We start from the raw sequence: 17,591 nt of genomic DNA on the forward strand, positions 1-17,591 counted from the left end.
CCCCTCGCTTCCCTCCAGCGAGGCTGCCTGCCTTTGCTTACCCGGCCCTCTTCCCTCTCAGCCTCTGTCGGAAAGCGTGGACGGCGAGCCCAGCACGAAGAAGCCAGCCGTCCAGAAGAAGAAGTCAGGCGACGCGTCTGCTGGCACAGACCTGGGGCTGCCCCCAGGCCCGCAGGCCGACTCTAAGTGAGTGTGGGGTTGGGCGGGGGGCTCCGACCTCCAGTGTTGGAGTGGTCTGGGCTCCTAGCGAACAGCATTTACGGAGCTGAGTCGGGCAGGGGCTTGCTCAGCAGCAGGTCTGTGGTGAGAGGCACTCATGGGAGCCCAGGTCCTGGCAGCACCGGGTAAAACGACCCCACTGGAGCCCATCTGTCTTACCTCCTCTGGGTCCAGACAGATGGGCTCCGTTGGGCTTTCTGTGGAATCAGAACCAGCTGCCCTGTCCCTACCTCAGTACCTCCTGGGTCCTCGGGCAGGAAGACTAGGCCAAGGCTCTGTCCCCAGTAGCTCTTACCCAGATGCTATGGATGGTTCTATCCCAGAGCAGAGAGAATGGGCTGCAGAGCAGGGGAACTGATCCAGAGAGGCTGAGGAAGGCAAAGTAGAGGCTGTAGGGGGAGGCAGGGTCACCCACTGTGGGGAGCCCTCACCACCAAAACAAAGAACCACCAATAGGAAGGCTTCCAACAACAGAAACGTACCCTCTCACAGTGCTGGGGGCCAGAAGTCCACAGTCCAGGCGTCACGGGCAGACTTCCTCTGGAGGCCCCAGGGCAGCCTCCCTCCTGCCTGTTCCAGCTTCTAGAGCCTCCTGGCATCCTTGGCCTATGGATGCATCGTTTCCACTTCTGCCTCCGTCCTCACATGGCCTCACTCCTGTGTCGTCTCTTTTCTTGTCTCTTACAAGGACACTTACCGTTGGATTTAGGGCCCATTTGGGAAGTCCAGATGATCTCATGTTGAGATCTTTCACTTAGTGTATTAGTCCATTCAGGTCACTGTAACAAAATACCTCAGACTGAGCAGCTTAAACAACAGGCATTTAGCTCTCGCTGTTCTGGAGGCTGGAAGTCTAAGATCAAGGGTGTCAAGCAGAGTTGGTGTTTGGTGCGAACCTGCTGCCTGGTTCATAGACAGCATGTTCTCTCTGTCCTCACACGGCAGCAGGGGCCCGGGTAAGCTCTCTGGGGCCTCTTCTAAGGGCACTAATCTCATTCATGATGAATCTACCCCCACAACCTAATCACCTCCCAAAGGCCCCACCTCCTGATACCATCACATTGGGGCGTTAGGCTTCAGCATGATTTTTTTTGTCCATAATCAAAACTTTATTGAGCCCTGGCTGGTGTAGCTCAGTGGATTGAGCGCTGGCCTGCGAACCATAGGATCGCCAGTTTGATTCCCAGTCAGGGCACATGCCTGGGTTACGAGCCCGGTTCCCAGTTGGGGGCGCACAAGAGGCAACCACACAGCGATGTTTTTCTCCTTTTCTCCCTCCCTTCCTGTCTGTCTAAAAAATAAATTATAAAATCTTTTAAAACAGCTTTCAAAAAAAAACTTTATTGAAAAACTGACACCAAAATGGGAGATCACTGTTGTATAGTTACAAAATTAAACGTAATGACATCATCCTGGGAGATTAACTGTGAGGCTTTCTGTGACATAACACAAATTCGGGGAGCCGTGTGCATCACTAGTGTTGCTTCCTCCCAAATGCACGCCCTCCTGTGGGCCCAGCCTCTCCTCCTGTCGGCTGGCACAGCGCTGCCGCACAACCTGCGCCAGGAGCCACCCACTAAGCATGGCTGAAAACTGGTAACCTTGTAGCAGCCTGACATTTTACATCCATAAAATAAGAATTTGGACTTCGAACTAGCCACTTCTTTTCATGACTTCTATTTCCTCTTCCAAGGACAGATGTAGTAAAACTCTAGCCAAAGGCACGGTGATCCTTTCACGAGCCCAGCCAGTCTCGATCTCTGAGGCGATACCCGGGCGGGCAGCACTCGGGCAGCACTCAGTCAGCGTGTGGCATCGACTGTAGCGTGTGAACTCAGGAAGGCGTGCATGTTCAGTCTGTAGCATCCGGTCACATCTGCAGAGACCCCTTTCCCCGATCAGGTCATGCTCATAGGCCTGCGCGTTGGCACCTGGACGCAACGCTTGGGGGGCCACTGCTCACCTCACCACGTACCCAGCAGCCACAGTGCAGGACTCAGTGTTGATTTTTTCCTAACCTTGTGCCGTAAAAACACATGAGGAGGACAGGGAGTGGTTTTATGTTTTATGTGAAAATGAGGTCAGCATCTGCTCAACATCGTGCCTTTTCACCTGACTCCTCCATCAGCTCACGACTGATAACAAAGCATTCGGTTCTGTGGGTAACAAAGAAAAGGGTTCTTGACCTCTTTATGGTAAGATGACCCTTTCTTTGGCCTCACATCTGCTTTCATTCCCTGAGGCTTACACAGAACCCCGTACTTTCTCCTTCAGGTCCACATTTAAGAGACTTTTCCAGCATAAGAACAAAGAGAAGAAGTACAGCCTGGAGGGCGTGGAGGAGACAGAGAACTTGGTCCCGGGGCAGGTCATGCTGGAATCTGCCACCATGAAGAAGAATCCAGAAGGTTGGTGGCCCCCAGCCTCAGGGAGGGACAGCAGAGCCACTGGGGCGCCTGAGGATGTCCATTCCCAGGAGGGGCCCGAGGCAAACAGCCTCAAGGCTGATTTCTAGCCCTGGAGGCACTTTCCAGTTGTGGGCCCATTTGCAGCAGTGACGGGTCCTGGCTCTCTGTGTGGTTGTGACCGTGCCCCCAGAGGCTGAGCTGCGTTCTCCCCCAGACCCGCCCTTACCAGCTGCTCCTTCTCCCCAGCAGCCCCATCCAGCCACCAGCACCGCCACACCACGGGAGAGAAGCACACCAAGGAACCAGGAGGCAAAGGGAAGAAAAACCGAAACTTCAAGATTGGCAGAATCACCGTGTCAGAGAAGTGGCGGGAATCCGTGTTCCGCAAGATCACCAATGCCAACGAGCTCAAGTACCTGGATGAGTTCCTGCTCAACAAGGTGGGCTGGTGAGGGGCCGGGCCAGGGGCAGAGGACACACACGGTGGGGGGGCGTACACAGGCTTAGGTCGGGGCCTCCCCAGAAGGACTGTCACCACCCAGCAAAGTGTTCTGAGCCCCCCTAGCAGGCCGGAAACAGCAAGTCCAGGCACATAGAAAGCGGCACTTGTTCCTCCGTTTGGCATCAGCTCGTTTTCTGGAAGCCTGCCTGGGCTCGCGGGGACCCCTTGTAACTTACATTTCCTCTTTGTCAGCATAGAACAGTTGTCCCTTAGTATCCAAAGGGAATAGGTTCCAGGACCCCAGTAAAGACCAAAACCTGCCCTGGATGGTGTGGTTCAGTGGACTGAGTGCCAGCCTAAGAGTCAAAAGGTCGCCGGTTCGATTCCCGGTCAGGGCACATGCCTGGGTTGCAGACCAGGTACCCAGTTGGGGGTGTGTGAGAGGCAACCACACATTGATGGTTCTCTCTCTCTCCTTCTCCCTCTCTTCCCCTTGCTCTAAAAAATATTTTTTTTATAAGGACCAAAATCTGTGGTGCTCAAGTCCCTTATATTTGTATATAGGCTGCCATAAGGTCCCTCATGTGAATTCAGTGTAGTGCTCAGCACATGGCAAATTCAAGTTTTGCTTTTTGGAACTTTGTGGGACTTTTTTTTAATTGCTTAAAACTACAGATGCAAAACCCACAGGTATGGAGGACCAACTGTATGTAAGTTTTGCTGCAAAATGTCTGTGGGTCTTACTAGGGGGCTGATTAGGGGGCTGGACAAAACCTGTGGAGCCATGTTACAATCCGAAGCGTCTCACTCTGGGACGAGCCTGTCCCGAGGGCCATGGTGAGGGGCTGGAGCCCGGGCTGCAGCTGTCTCCCGCGTGCATGTGTGCAGACGTGGGCGTGAGGTACCCAGCAGGGACGTTTTAGCCTGTGGTGCCTGCCCAGGGCGTTTGAAATCTGCAGTTAGAAGACACTTCATCTGTTGTATTACAGTGACCCTTGGGGGCAGTCACCCCACGTGTTCGCGCACACAAGGAAGCAGAAACACGGAGATCCAGAATAACCTGGGCAGCACACACCTGCATCCTCTAGGTCCAGCCGCCTCCCTGTGGCCCAGCCGTGGCCGTGAACTTACTTTATTCAGAATAAGCTTTTACGAAGCACTCGGTCTTGTAGCCAATACTGACTGAACACGCACTTGTGCAGCTGAGGCGAATAAGCTGTGGCCTCAGGTGTTCATGGCTCCAGCTGAGGACAGTTCCACAGCATACAGAGCAGAGTGGGATCTGGGAGGTCTCAGGGGGCAGCAAGCTGACAGGGACCCTGTAGGCAGTGGGTGCATCGTGAAATGATCAAGCCATTGAAGGCAGCCCGGTCTCGCCAGGGATCAAGTGCTTGTGTGGCAATTCTGCCCCCAGGGGACACTTGGCGACATCTGCAGGTGTTTTTAGTTGTCACAATTGAGGGGTGCTATTGGCACCTGGTGGGTAGAGACCAGGAGTGCTCCCTACGCCACGGGGTGATCCAGCCCCAAGTGGCAACAGTGTGAATCTGGGCTAAATGGACCAGAGAGGCCAGGGTTGGCCAGAGGGCCCAGGTTTTACCCTGCAGTCCCAGGGGAGCCAGGGCAGGGCTTGGGACGGGGCAAAGTGTTGGCTGCTCAGATGCCCAGCCTGAGGAGACACAGGGACAGTGGGTCTCTCCCACCCTCTCTCCCTCTACAGATAAATGACCTGCGTTCCCAGAAGACACCCATCGAGAGCTTATTCATCGAGGCCACAGAGAAGTTCAGGAGCAACCTCAAGACCATGTACTCTGTCCCTGTATGTGTAGCCCCCCAGCCCCAGGGGGGCCCTGTCAATCACCCAGCCTTCCCCAGGATGCACCTTGCCCCACCACCCCCATCAGTCTGTCCAGGGGGTCACGCCTTCTGCCCCCACAGAACGGGAAGATCCACGTCGGCTATAAGGACCTGATGGAGAACTACCAGATTGTGGTGAGCAACCTGGCAGCCGAGCGCGGCGAGAAGGACACCAACCTGGTCCTCAACCTCTTCCAGTCGCTGCTAGACGAGTTCACCCGTGGGCACACCAAGAGTGACTTCGAGCTACCCAAGGTGGGTCGTGCCGCTCTGAGTGTGGGCATGGGGCCAGCATGGCGTGGGGGGCCAGCGGGGAAAGGGGGTACCCCAGGAGCCCACACAGACCTGCCTTTGTGCTCCCTCACAGCCAAGCAAAGCTCAGAAGAAGAAGCGGAAGCAGGAACGCGCTGTGAGTATGAGTGTGCCCGTGCAATTGTGTGAGTGTACACAACTGAGCGTGTGTTTTCCCACCCACTGCTGAAGAAACCTAGTAGTGAATGAACAGCCCCTGGCCCTGAGAGGCTGCTCAGCGCCCTCCCCCTCGGCCCCCAGGTCCAGCAGCACAACGGGCACGTGTTCGCCAGCTACCAGGTGAGCATCCCGCAGTCGTGCGAGCAGTGCCTCTCCTACATCTGGCTCATGGACAAGGCCCTGTTCTGCAGCGGTGAGTGTCCCAGACCAGCCGGCCGCACAACAGATCTTCCCAGAATTCTGCCCCGGCCACATCTCACCCACCAAACCCCCACCAGATCAGGCCGCCCTGTGGCCCACCTCTGGGTCTTTGTACACACTGCCTGAGCTGCAGCCCCTCCCACATGTTCCAGGAGAGTCCAGTCCATCCCCACCAGCAGACCCTGCGAGATGGGCACAGCCCAGGGTGGCCCTGCTGGCCCTCAGTTGGGTGGACAGGAGGTAGCCAAGGCAAGACTGGAGACTAGCTGGCCCTCGGAGGCCTGGGGGGTCTAGCGGGCCTCTAGCACTTGCGTTTCCCTGCCAGGACCCGCCAGGCCTGGCTTCCTTTTCAGCACAGAGTCTCGTCCTCTCCCTCTGGGCCATGTGTGAGGACAGCCCTCCACCCCACGTCTGCCATAAATACCTCCGCAGTGGCGCAGGGGTCCCTAAGCTTGGATAAGGGTGCACCCAGGTGCCACCACCTGTTTATCACAGCTGATTCCTTCTTTCCATGCACGACACCTGTAGCCTGGGGCTTGGTGTGGCTGGGAGAAACAAAAGCGACACCACTCATCCCACTGTCACAGGCCGAGTCCCCAGGGCCGCCTCCTGGCCAGACTGAGGTGTAAGCCCCTAAACCCTTGTTCCTGGCACTGAGGCTGCTGACAATCGCCAGCTGAGAACAGCGGCCCACACAGCCCCCCTGCCTGGGAATCAGGGCAGAGATGTGTGTGATGCAAGTTCAGGACTCAGTTGTAGGGGTCCCCCCACCCCCGCCATCGGGACAGGGAACTATGGGAGCCTGGGTCCCTGATGCTCCGCCTGTGACCACCCTGCCCCCCCACCCCACCCCACCATGACCTCCCAGTGTGCAAGATGACCTGCCACAAGAAGTGCATGCACAAGATCCAGACCTACTGCTCCTACCCGTGCGGGAGGAAGGTGAGCCCACCGCGGCCGGGAGCTTTCCAGAGCAACACTAGGTTCGGGCCCAGGTGCACGCAAGCCAGCACACCTAGTTCTGCCGGAGCCCCCTGAGGGCACAGTGTTACATCTCGGACTCCAGCCCTGCTCGTCCCTTCTCTGGGCGGTGGAGGGAATCCCCCCTAACTGCCCATAAGGAAGGCGGGGTCCCAAGCTCTGGGCCAGCAGCAGGAGCCTCTCACAAGAGCCCCTGCCCAGCAGCCATTGAGCTGACCTCTGCAGCTCAGTGTACTCAGCAGCCTGCAGTGGGGGATGAGGGACAGAGGGACGGAGCCCACAGAGGAGGTCACAGGGGTGGACAGGGAGGACAGCTAACCCAGGCTTCACTTCCATCCCCGGCATTGCAGGGCGAGCCAGGTGCCGAGCCAGGCCACTTTGGCGTGTGTGTGGACAGCCTGACCAGCGACAAGGCCTCAGTGCCCATCGTACTGGAGAAGCTTCTGGAACATGTGGAGATGCACGGCCTGTACACCGAGGGCCTCTACCGCAAGTCAGGCGCCGCCAACCGCACGCGGGAGCTCCGGCAGGCACTGCAGACGGGTGGGTACTGCGGCAGGCAGGCAGCAGGCAGACACATGCAGGGCTCCTGCCTGAGCTGTGCTCACGGGCCCCGCCCTCCCTCTCCGCAGACCCCTCGGCAGTCAAGCTGGAGAACTTCCCCATCCACGCCATCACTGGGGTGCTGAAGCAGTGGTTGAGGGAGCTGCCTGAGCCCCTCATGACCTTTGCCCAGTATGGTGATTTCCTCCGAGCTGTGGGTGAGTCCCATGGCGGTGGCAGGGACAGATGGGCGGCTGATGTCAGGGGTCATAGCCACAAGCTGGCTGTGGCTAGCCAGGGAGGCAGGACCACCTAGTCACAGCTGAAAAAGCAAGGCCTGGGCTCTGATGGTGTGGCTCAGTGGGTTGCGTGTCACCTCGCAAACCAAGAGGTCACCAGTTTGACTCCTCATCAGGGCACATGCTTGGCTTGTGGGCCAGGTCCCCCTGTGGGGGCCTGTGCTAGAGGCAGCCACTTAATGTTATTTCTCACAGCATTGATGTTTCTCTCCCTCTCTCTCTCTCCCTCCCTGCCCCTCTGTCTAAAAAATAATAAATACAAATTTTTAAGAGAAAGAAAAAAGGTGGGGGTTCGAGTGAGTGAGATGTGGCCAGGACCCCTCTGTCACTGCATTGCCCCACATGGCAGGAGGCTCTCCTGTCCCCCATGTGTTGGGGTGGGGCCCCTAGGCAGCTGACACCTTGGCCTTCCTAGAGCTGCCAGAGAAGCAGGAGCAACTGGCTGCCATCTACGCCGTCCTGGAACACCTGCCGGAAGCCAATCACAACTCTTTGGAGCGGCTCATCTTCCACCTGGTCAAGCAAGTGCCCACCACTGCTCTCCGTGGGACGGGGTCCCTGTCAGGAGTCCCCACCACCCACTCCCGGGCGGGTGTCCTCTGCTGGTTCTGCACCAGCACAGGGGCCCATGTTAAGGGGTCTGGAAGGGTTCCCCGGGCGTCCCCTAACTGCCACTCGCTGCACAGGGTGGCCCTGCTCGAGGACGTAAACCGCATGTCACCCAGTGCGCTGGCCATCATCTTTGCGCCCTGCCTCCTGCGCTGCCCTGACAACTCAGACCCGTTGACCAGCATGAAGGACGTCCTCAAGATCACCACGTGAGTGCCAGGCCAGCCCCACCCCACGCGCGCTCTGGGTGGCCCTGCCAGCGACCCCTCCCAGCTTCTTTGAGGCTAAAGAACTGGGAAGGAGAGCGAGCACTCAGCCCTCGTCACAGGGCAGCAGCCAACATGAAGCCGGTGTTCCCAGCGGCTGGCAGCAAACAGAAGTGCTGGTCTCCAGGTTTCTTCTGTCCCTGAGCCGTCCGCAAAAGTTCCTCAGAAAACCTCAGGTCGTCAGATGTCAGTCACTAAGAGGACGTTGTTGAGGCGACGAGAAAACAAGAACCTGTTGCTATAGGTGGATTTCACAAGGCAAAACATACTAAGATGGCCCAGCAGTACAGCCCCTAGGCCACTCTTGTCACGGTTAATGAACAGTGACAGTTAGGCAGTGAGGAGAGGAGCCTGGCCTGGCCTGACAGATTTGCTTCCAGCCTCTTCCAGCCCAGCCTTTGCTTCTTGCTTTCTCTTGTGCTGGTGGTGATGGGGAGATCGAGTCGTGACTGCTCCACCCCGGCTGAGTTCTCCTGTACTGAGCTCTCCGGGTGGAGTCCCTCTGGTACTGACCTCTCCAGGCTGAGCACCCCCTCCCTGCCCCCAGTACTGACCACTCAGGCAGCCCTGACTCCTGAGCAGATGAGCTGCTGGTTAGAGTGCATGTTCTGGAGCCCTCGGGTCCAGCCGCCTGCAGCCCTTAGGACAAGTCACCCAGCCTCCCTGCACTTTATTCTCCTTTGTGAAATGGGATAATCCCCACCCTGCAAGGTGCCTGAGGAGTCAGTTCACTCCAACTGCCTGCATACTTTCTCCTTCAAATCAGAAGGCTCGTTGAGATGGGAACTCAGGCTCAGAGAGGTGAAGTGAGTCATCCAAGGGCACACAGCGAGTGAGCTGGGGTCAAGATGGGAGCTACAACCACGTCACTGGCACTGCCTGGTCTCTGGATGGGTCTCTGCCTTGGCCACAGTGCCGTCTCCAGCCAGTACCTCCCTGGATACCAGGTCCCCTGGCCAGCCATCCTTGGAGGCCCTAAGTGAGTCACCCTCTTGATGGGCTTTCTCCACAGGTGTGTGGAGATGCTGATCAAGGAACAGATGAGGAAGTACAAGGTGAAGATGGAGGAGATCAGCCAGCTGGAGGCCGCCGAGAGCATCGCCTTCCGCAGGCTCTCGCTCCTGAGACAGAACACTGTGAGTGCACGTTGTGGGGTGGGGCTGGAATATGGCCTGGGTAGGAGCGGCCCTGTGAGTGGGGCTTGGGTGTCAGGGCAGGGTCTCACTTCCCTTACCAGGCACAACCCCGGCCACAGGCAGCCTGGTCAGGGGCCAGTTCCTGCCTCAACCAAATAACCACCACCCTCTCTCTCTCTGCTGACTGCCTCTCAGGACAAAGGGAAACCTGTCACCCGCATGGGGCTATTTCATTCTCCAGCCCTGGTACTTGCTGACTTGGACCCTGCCCATGGGGGACTGATCCCACAGAAGTGGCCCAGAGTGGGGGTTAAGGGGGACTTCAGAGGGTGGGTCCTGGGCTTCCATGGCAGGACCATGTGCTTGTTACCATGGTCAGATGTGGCTCAGTGCCCATGACACAACCAGTGTCTTGGTCATGGTCCCACGTGGTCACCCTCTCTTCATCTCTCCCCCCAGCCATGGCCTCTCAAACTGGGGTTTTCATCTCCCTATGAGGGGGTCCTGGTATGTACACCATCAGAGGGCCCACCCTGCATGTCTTCAGTGGAGTGCATGCTGGGGTTCCCCACTGCCCTCAGAGTCCTAGTAGGATAGGCCCAGCATGTCCTGACCTCTGTAAGCGCATGCTGAGGGAGGCCCATTTCCTGCTGACTACCTGTGCTGAGAACAACTAACCAGCTGTGCCTGAGCCACTGGGTCCCCGAGTCATCCCTGAAGAAGCCTCACTAAGCCCAGCTGTCCACAGCAGAACTAACCTCGCCCAGAGCTGTGCATGCTACCCTCTCTCCACCCACCAGCGCTGACCCCACCCGCCTGAAGGGGCCGGCCAGACCTGCTGCTTCTCTGTTGCAGAACAAGAGCCCCGTGGCCCGGGGAAGCAGCGGTGGCCCAGAGGAGCTGGGGATGCTGCCAGAGGAGGAGATAGCTGGCCATGAGGAGGACCGAGAAAAGGAGATCCTCATCGAGCGGATCCAGTCCATCAAGGAAGAGAAGCAAGTGTTCCTCCATCCCCTTGCCTCGTCTGCACCACCCAGCCCCCATCCACTAGTCCCTCCACTTTGAATAGGGAACCTAGCCGTTAGGGGGCCAATGGGCAAGGCTCAGTTCCACCGTCCAGTGCCCACCACATGGAGGGCTGCTGTTCTAAACCACAGCCAGTCTGGGGCTCTGTTTAAGCCTCATGCTTGACCACAGGAAAGCATGGTGACCCATAGGGGTGATGTTCAAACTTTGTGTTGAAGGTGGCCTTAGCTAGGGTGACTGACTAATTAGTGCCCAGTCGAGATGTGAGTATGAAAGAGGAGGTACTACTTAAAAATTACACCAGGCCCTGGCTGGTGTGGCTCCGTGGATTGAGTGCTGGCCTGCGAAATAAAAGGCTGCCGGTTCGATTCCCAGTCAGGACACATGCCTGGGGTGCTGGCCACGTCCCCATTTTGGGGGCGTGCAAGAGACAACTGATGGATGTTTCTTGTACACATCGGTGGTTTTCTCCCTCTCTTCCTCCCACCCCCTCTCTAAAAATATAAATAAAATCTTCAAAAGTAAATAAGTAAAATAAAAGTAAAAATTATGCCAGGAGAACAGATGTGGCCCAGGGCACCTGGCCACCCTAGTCTTACACAGAAGGGCGCTCTGGGCAGAAGGAATGACAAACATATGCAAAGGTCCTAAGGCAGGAGCTCCCTCCCCACTTGCTCAGTACCAGATGCTGGGCTTCACCCAGCAGCCTAACACCTTCTTCCTGTGAGTTTTGCAGGGTCAGGGGCATTTTGGGTCCGGAATGCTTTGGGGGGGGTGTGATTCTGGGTACAGGGAGTCACACGCAGGACCAGGATGACCTGCTCTGTCCCCCAGCATCTTGGCACTTTATGTGGGGTCTTTCTCCATGGGAATAGCCTTGGACATGTGACCCCTCCCACCTGCAGGGAAGACATCACCTACCGGCTGCCAGAGCTGGACCCTCGGGGCTCTGATGAGGAGAACCCAGACTCAGAGACGTCAGCCAGCACCGAGAGCCTGCTGGAAGAGCGGGCTGGGCGGGGGACCTCGGAAGGTCAGTATTAAGGTAGCGTCTGCTTTTTTCCTCCCATGTCCACCCCCCCCCCCCCCCGGCAGGCCCCTGGGTGAGGGTCTGTCTGCTGACCCTGAAGCTTCAGTAACTCTGCCATCTGTCTTTCAAAAGGACCCCCTGCACCTGCTCTCCCTTGCCCCAGTGTGCCCACCCCAAGCCCCCTCCCCGAGGTGGCCACCCCTCCGAGACGAAGGCCGTCGTCCTTCGTGACGGTCAGAGTGAAGACCCCCCGGCGGACCCCCATCATGCCCACGGCCAACATCAAGCTCCCACCTGGCCTGCCCTCCTACCTCCCTGGCCGGGCACCAGGTGTCCAGGAGGCTGCTGTCCCAGTGAGGCGCCGAGAGCCACCTGCCCGCCGCCCGGACCAGGTGCACTCTGTGTATGTAACTCCGGGTGCACACATGCCCGTGCAGGGCGCTCCAGAGCCCCTGGACGAGGACGGCCAGCCACCAGGGGTGAAGCGGAGGTACTCAGACCCCCCGACATACCGCCTGCCCCCCACCTCAGGCCAGGCCAATGGCTGATGGCCCGCAATGCCAGAGTCCAAATATCTGGGATGGCCCTGTGCCAGAGTTCCAGACAAGCATTCAGCTGTCCGAGAAGGATCTGGAATGAAAAGCTCCAAGAGTAATGTGAGGTGGGCACCAGCTCTGTGCAGAGCCCCACATCCTGGCAGGCAGCCTGGCCTCTCCCACCCTCCCTTTTGTACGGTTTTACAGTTAACTGTTACTTTGTGCCTGGTTTACATAACTTTGAACTGTAAGAGTCTTAACAGGAGACCAAATTTTCTATATGTGTATGTACAAACTTTTATATTAACACCCTGCCTCGCCTTTATAACCTGGACACAGACTTCAGAGTGAAGCCCACATGGCCGCCTAACCTCGAAGGCTCAGGCCGCACTGAGGACGGCTTGGACCAGGGATTTGGACACTTGGGGCACCTGACTGCCCCAGTCTGTCTGGGACTCATCCTCAGGCCTGGCCAGCAGCCACCTGGCCCATATGCAAAAGAGCGGTGGAGCCTTCCATGACGATCCAGGCTGTTGGCTGGAGTGAGGACATGAGGTGGGGGGCAGCCTCCACCTGGGGCACCACAGACCTCACATCCAGGGATACGCAGATGTGGCCATCACTCTCTCCACTGTTCCCTGAATGGAGGAGGCCGCCCTTGGCACTGCCTGCCCCAAGTGGTAGAACAGGAACTCAGGACTGCTCACAGGCTCGGAGGGCAAGGCCGGGGTTTGCACATCCCTACAGTGACAAGCCTGGGGAATCTCCAGAGTGGGGCTTCCCTCTCTCAGGCTCCACTCACTCTCTGGACACCTGGACAGATGGCCCCTGGTCTGGGACTAGAGGCATCCTACAAACCATGTGAAATAAAAAGTGCCTGAGAGGTGTTTGCCTTTGCCTGTGATACCTGCTCTGGGTTGGAGGAGCATGTCGCCTCCTCTGGGAGGACCTGCCTGGATCCTCCAGCAAACACTTGTTGGAATGTCACACGTACTCTTCACCCAAGGGAGTTGGGCCTGGTGGAGGCGCACGCATATCGATCCAGAAACCAGAGGGAGCAGGGAGTTCTTGGAACTGCATTCAGTGAGAAGAGCCTGCTGTCCTGAGAGCAGGGCCTCTTGTCACCCTGTTTCAGCACCCAGCCTATCCCAGCCGGGGCCATCCAGCCTGAGGGGGCAGGAGTTGGGGGGCAATGGCCTCACAGGGCCAGCAGCAACCTCCCCATCCACAAGCTCCCAGACTACAAACTAGTCCCAAACTGGGAACTGGCTGGCAGGTGGGGCCCATGAGGGTGGGCAACCAGTTGGAACTTGCCAGCAGGAGGAGAATGGCACAGACTACACCTGCAGGAGAGTTAGGGGGGCTTGTCCAAGGTCACATGGGATGGGGTGTGACTGGGACTCAAAACATGTTGAATCTGCCTCTAGATCCTCCCTTTACCCATCCTGGGTTTGGTCTCATCCATTGTGTCCTGTGAGGGCAGCCGTCCCACTATCAAGATTGGCACACAGGTGACCCGAGGGCTGGGAAGACCAAAGGGTTGCATTCCAGGGTCATCCCTGGAGGCCCAGTGGGTTCTTTCTATGGGGACCTGGGCCTTAGGTGCGGCCCAGCCCCATCTCTTGCTCCAAAGGCTAACTAACCTGTGTCCACCTTGAGGCAGACACTCGCTCTGCCCATTTGCCAAAGGAGAAAACGCCAAGGAAAAGGCGGGAGGGTTGGGTCAGAATCAGGGCTGGGACCCAGAGGCTCATAACCGTGTAAGTCTGAATGGTCCCCCAGGCCATGAATTTCGAAGTCCAAGGTCATGATCTCTCCACCACCACCACCACCCCCCACTCCGCCCCAAAGAAATTAGGGAAGGCTGCCTGGATGTGGGAGAGCTCAGTGTGGAAAGCACCCTGCCAGGAGTGAGTGTGTTGAAAGAATTTTGAGCAGGGTACGCGTTGCGCGTGGGCCTGACACCGAAGGCCGTGGTCCTCTCAACCCTTCATGAAGGGTTAAGGTGCTCACGAGGAAAAGAGGCAATTCGGCTCCAAGTAAACATGGACAGTATGGCCTCTCCTTGAACCAAGATGTTACTCCCGCCCTAAAGATAGGACAGCGAACGTGAGGTGTACGCCGCCCCACCCCGGAAGGAGGTCAAGTGGAAGCACTTCCGCCCTCTCTTAAGATGGCGCCGGCGGAAGAGGCTGGGTCTCTGGCTAGCGATGGCTGCATCGAGGCTGGAGTTGAATCTGGTTCGGCTACTGTGCCGCTGCGAGGCGATGGCAGCAGAGAAGCGGGACCCGGACGAGTGGCGTCTGGAGAAGGTGAGGGGGCCTGCACTGCTGCGTAGATCTCGACTTCTGTAAGGCGGGGCCTGGGGTTATCAGCGGGTCTCCCCAGCCCCACCATCCGCCCTGGCCACGCCCCTTCGGTGGGCTCAGCCACGTCCGCCCTACTACCCGGGGCTCAGCTGGCCGCGCCTCCTTGACTTTGGCCCCTCCCATTTCCATCCCTGCCTGGCCCCAGCCCCTCTTTTGATTCTACCCTCTTCGAGCATGATGGGGGCGGGGGGGGGGGGGGGGGGGTGGCGAAATGGAGATACCCGGCTGACGCCCCCTTTTCCTCCCCAGTACGTGGGAGCCCTCGAGGACATGCTGCAGGCACTGAAAGTACACGCGAGGTGAGTGTACTGAAAGTACACGCTGCAGGCGACCAGAGCGGCTTCAAATCCTGGGCGGAGTGTGGGGACAGGGTATAGGGCGCAGGGGTAGGTTCTGTGCGGGACCCCCAGGCTCTGGTCCCTGCTGCGACCCTCCCCTGAACCAAAGACAGCAAGCAAGGTTTCTTTTTCTACGTTTCACCATCTAGCAAGCCGGTCCCTGAGGTGATCAATGAATATTCCCGCAAGGTTGACTTTCTGAAGGGGATGCTGCAGGCGGAGAAGCTGGTGAGCACGGGAGCCTCTTTCCTCAGCCCCCTCAGGCTGTCCTGAGTCCCCAGGACCCGACCCTGTGGTGACCCCTCTTCCTTCTTCTGCAGACCTCATCTTCGGAGAAGGCACTAGCCAACCAGTTGCTGGCCCCTGGCCGTGTGCCCACCACAGCAAGGGAGCGGGTGCCTGCCACCAAGACAGTCCATCTGCAGTCCCGCGCACGATACACCAGCGAGATGCGGAGTGAGCTGCTAGGCACGGTAGGGCTCCCTCCCTGGACCTTGGGATCCCTTCAGTCTGGGACAGGAGTTCAGTGCCTGGGGGGTGGCCAGAACAACAAATAATATCAGGAACAGGGACCCTAGGGGGCCTCTGCCTTAGGCTATAAAACAAGGCTTCCCAGCAGAGGGGGCATTCTGGCCAGGACTTTGCTAGAGGAACAGGAGTTTGTTTCAAAAGTGGCACCTGTCTGATTAAGCCACAGAGTTAGCCCAGTGCAAGGTTTGGCTCCTGGCTTGCCACTTGCCATGTGCTGCAGGTAGACAAGAATTTTTCATCTGTAAAATAGGATGACAGGTGGGTGCCTTTCTGAGCACTTTACAAAGATCAGCTAAACCATTCAAAATATGAGCTGTTGACATTGCCAGTTTATAAGTGAGGAAACTAAGGTTCAGAGGTTGTAGGACTAGCCCAGGGCCCTGACTAAGGGTGCAGGGGTTCTGAGAGCAGAAAGGACAGTTTTGGGGACATGACAAGGTGGGTGATTTCCTGCCTGTTCTTTTGCCCACAGGATTCTGCAGGAGGTGAGTCGCCCTGAGCAGAACAGGACTCAAGTCCCAACTGCCTGGGATGTGACATGTGTCCTTGCTGTTCCCCTTCCCTTGTGCCTCATCTGGCTCCCACAGGGTCCATCACCAAGTCGTGTCTGGAGGGGGCAGTTGGGACAAAGGAGGTGGTCCCCAGAAGAAACTGGAGGGAGGAACCTGGGGCCAGAGGAAACCCAGACCAGGATGAGGAAAACATCCCAGACAAGAGGGCATTGGAGCTAGAGCTTTGAGGCATGATCAGTTGGGAAAGGACCTATGGGTAGCAGACCCACCCCAGGTAATTAGTGGTCAACAAGCTTGAATACCGAAAATGAATCCTCTCCTCCTTTCTGCTTGGTCTGTTCCTTTTCCAGAGCCAAAGCTGGACGTGAGGAAGAGGACGTGAGTATCTTCAGCCCTTGGGCAAGACTGGGGGGAAGGAGGGCTGGACAAACCTTGGACCGCTGAGGAGCCCCCACGAGTGTCTAAATCACCCATCAGACACCACTTCTGGGAACGCTTTACCCAGAAGCCAGAGCAAATAAGGGGAGACTGAGCCCCAAATACGGCAGTGGCTGCAGCCATAACCTCTGGGTTCCCTGGGAACGTGTTTGTCTCTTCCCCTCCCCCACCCTGTCTCATGTGCACCTGTCCACTTATGTGTGAGGTCAGTGGGGTGGCAGGGCCCACGCCAGGGGATGAGAAGCAGTCGGCCGCTGAGCTAGACCTCGTCCTGCAACAACAACAGAACCTCCAGGAGAAGTTGGCAGAAGAAATGCTAGGCCTTGCCCGGAGCCTTAAGACCAACACGCTGGCTGCCCAGACTGTCATCAAGAAAGACAACCAGGTGTGGGGACTATGGGAGCTTTGCAGCTTCTGCCCTGGGGCATCAGAGAAGGTTGCCCAGTAGAGGGGCATCAGGGCTGGGACTTGGTTGGATAAATAGGAGTTTAGTAGAAGGCAAAAATGGCACTTCCAGCAGAGGAAGCAGCACTAGCAAGGACCAAGAGGTGCTGACTTGCCCCAAGGCGGTAGGGAGAGAGGCCACACTTGACCCCAGTCCTGTCAATACTCGCCTACCTCACCCCTAGACCCTGTCACACTCACTCAAGATGGCCGACCAGAACCTGGAGAAGCTGAAGACAGAATCAGAGCGGCTGGAGCAGCACGCACAGAAATCAGTCAACTGGCTGCTTTGGGCCATGCTTATCGTTGTCTGCTTCATTTTCATCAGCATGATCCTTTTCATCCGTATCATGCCCAAACTGAAATAAAGACCTGGCCCAGCCCACCCCATCTGTCCTCTGTCTGCTCTTCACCCCTACCCAGAGGTACCCTTTGGGATGGACAGGTTGGCAAGACCCTTGGAGGCCCCAGGGAGCCACAAAGACTGCATGCACAGGGGAGAAAGATCAGGCTGGGGACAGGGGTGGTGACTCGGCATAAGTGCCCCCCCCCACTTCCCCTTGGTACCTACCTCACACCAGACAAGGCAGGGCCCCCAGAAGCCCCAGGAGACCCCAGTCTGATAGAGTCGCAGCCAAACACAGTGCCTCAGCCCTGTGGAGTCAGGGCAAGTGAGGCCTGGAGGGTGGGGAAGGAATGGGGCCTTGCCTGAAGATCAGCCTGGAGGAGGGGCGTCAGTGCTGGGCCTTCTTTGCAGCTGAAGGTGGTGATTTAGGGGCAGTGCTCAGCACAGCCCAGGCTCTCAGGGCATCGCAGGTGCTTCGCACAGTCGCTCGGCAAACCCAAGAGGGTTGGGAGTCCCTGCCCTGCTCAGGCCACAGCCTGATCATTTCGGACGAGAACTGGAGGGCACTGGAGATGGGACCCTGAAAGGG

At 57.6% G+C, this 17,591-nt stretch overlaps 2 protein-coding genes across 14 annotated transcripts in view; both read left to right on the forward strand.

Annotated features, from left to right (window-relative positions):
- MYO9B (myosin IXB) overlaps positions 1 to 12,910 on the forward strand; it is an 82,172-nt gene extending 69,262 nt beyond the window's left edge. For 7 of the 12 annotated variants that reach the window (XM_045195666.2, XM_045195672.2, XM_045195670.2 and 4 more), the window contains 17 exons: positions 62 to 186; positions 2,494 to 2,627; positions 2,874 to 3,067; positions 4,790 to 4,888; positions 5,008 to 5,181; positions 5,294 to 5,335; positions 5,479 to 5,590; positions 6,467 to 6,540; positions 6,930 to 7,122; positions 7,212 to 7,340; positions 7,837 to 7,942; positions 8,108 to 8,239; positions 9,309 to 9,432; positions 9,892 to 9,939; positions 10,288 to 10,427; positions 11,364 to 11,491; positions 11,621 to 12,910. In XM_045195666.2, coding sequence (XP_045051601.2) covers positions 62 to 186; positions 2,494 to 2,627; positions 2,874 to 3,067; positions 4,790 to 4,888; positions 5,008 to 5,181; positions 5,294 to 5,335; positions 5,479 to 5,590; positions 6,467 to 6,540; positions 6,930 to 7,122; positions 7,212 to 7,340; positions 7,837 to 7,942; positions 8,108 to 8,239; positions 9,309 to 9,432; positions 9,892 to 9,939; positions 10,288 to 10,427; positions 11,364 to 11,491; positions 11,621 to 12,036 — 2,370 coding nt within the window. In that variant the 3' untranslated portion in view covers positions 12,037 to 12,910. Of the gene's footprint in view, positions 1 to 61; positions 187 to 2,493; positions 2,628 to 2,873; positions 3,068 to 4,789; positions 4,889 to 5,007; positions 5,182 to 5,293; positions 5,336 to 5,478; positions 5,591 to 6,466; positions 6,541 to 6,929; positions 7,123 to 7,211; positions 7,341 to 7,836; positions 7,943 to 8,107; positions 8,240 to 9,308; positions 9,433 to 9,891; positions 9,940 to 10,287; positions 10,428 to 11,363; positions 11,504 to 11,620 lie in introns of all 12 variants that reach the window. The other 5 variants (XM_045195667.2, XM_024560733.3, XM_045195675.2 and 2 more) reach the window with 4 other exon arrangements.
- A 1,269-nt stretch (positions 12,911 to 14,179) lies between these two features.
- USE1 (unconventional SNARE in the ER 1) lies at positions 14,180 to 17,041 on the forward strand. 2 transcript variants are annotated; one of them, XM_053912092.1, is made up of 8 exons: positions 14,180 to 14,336; positions 14,643 to 14,692; positions 14,881 to 14,959; positions 15,052 to 15,204; positions 15,850 to 15,977; positions 16,123 to 16,152; positions 16,423 to 16,597; positions 16,842 to 17,041. In XM_053912092.1, the coding sequence occupies exons 1-8, from the start codon at positions 14,235 to 14,237 to the stop codon at positions 17,022 to 17,024; spliced, it is 900 nt and encodes a 299-aa protein (XP_053768067.1). In that variant the 5' UTR covers positions 14,180 to 14,234; the 3' UTR covers positions 17,025 to 17,041. The 2 variants fall into 2 exon arrangements, with proteins under 2 accessions (XP_053768067.1, XP_024416602.1); XM_024560834.3 differs by lacking the exon at positions 15,850 to 15,977 and adding an exon at positions 15,735 to 15,747 and having other exon boundaries at positions 14,181 to 14,336; positions 16,125 to 16,152.
- The last annotated feature ends 550 nt before the right edge of the window (positions 17,042 to 17,591 follow it).

This window comes from Desmodus rotundus, chromosome 9 (assembly GCF_022682495.2).
Source record: "Desmodus rotundus isolate HL8 chromosome 9, HLdesRot8A.1, whole genome shotgun sequence".
Classification (NCBI taxonomy): Eukaryota; Metazoa; Chordata; class Mammalia; order Chiroptera; family Phyllostomidae; genus Desmodus; species Desmodus rotundus.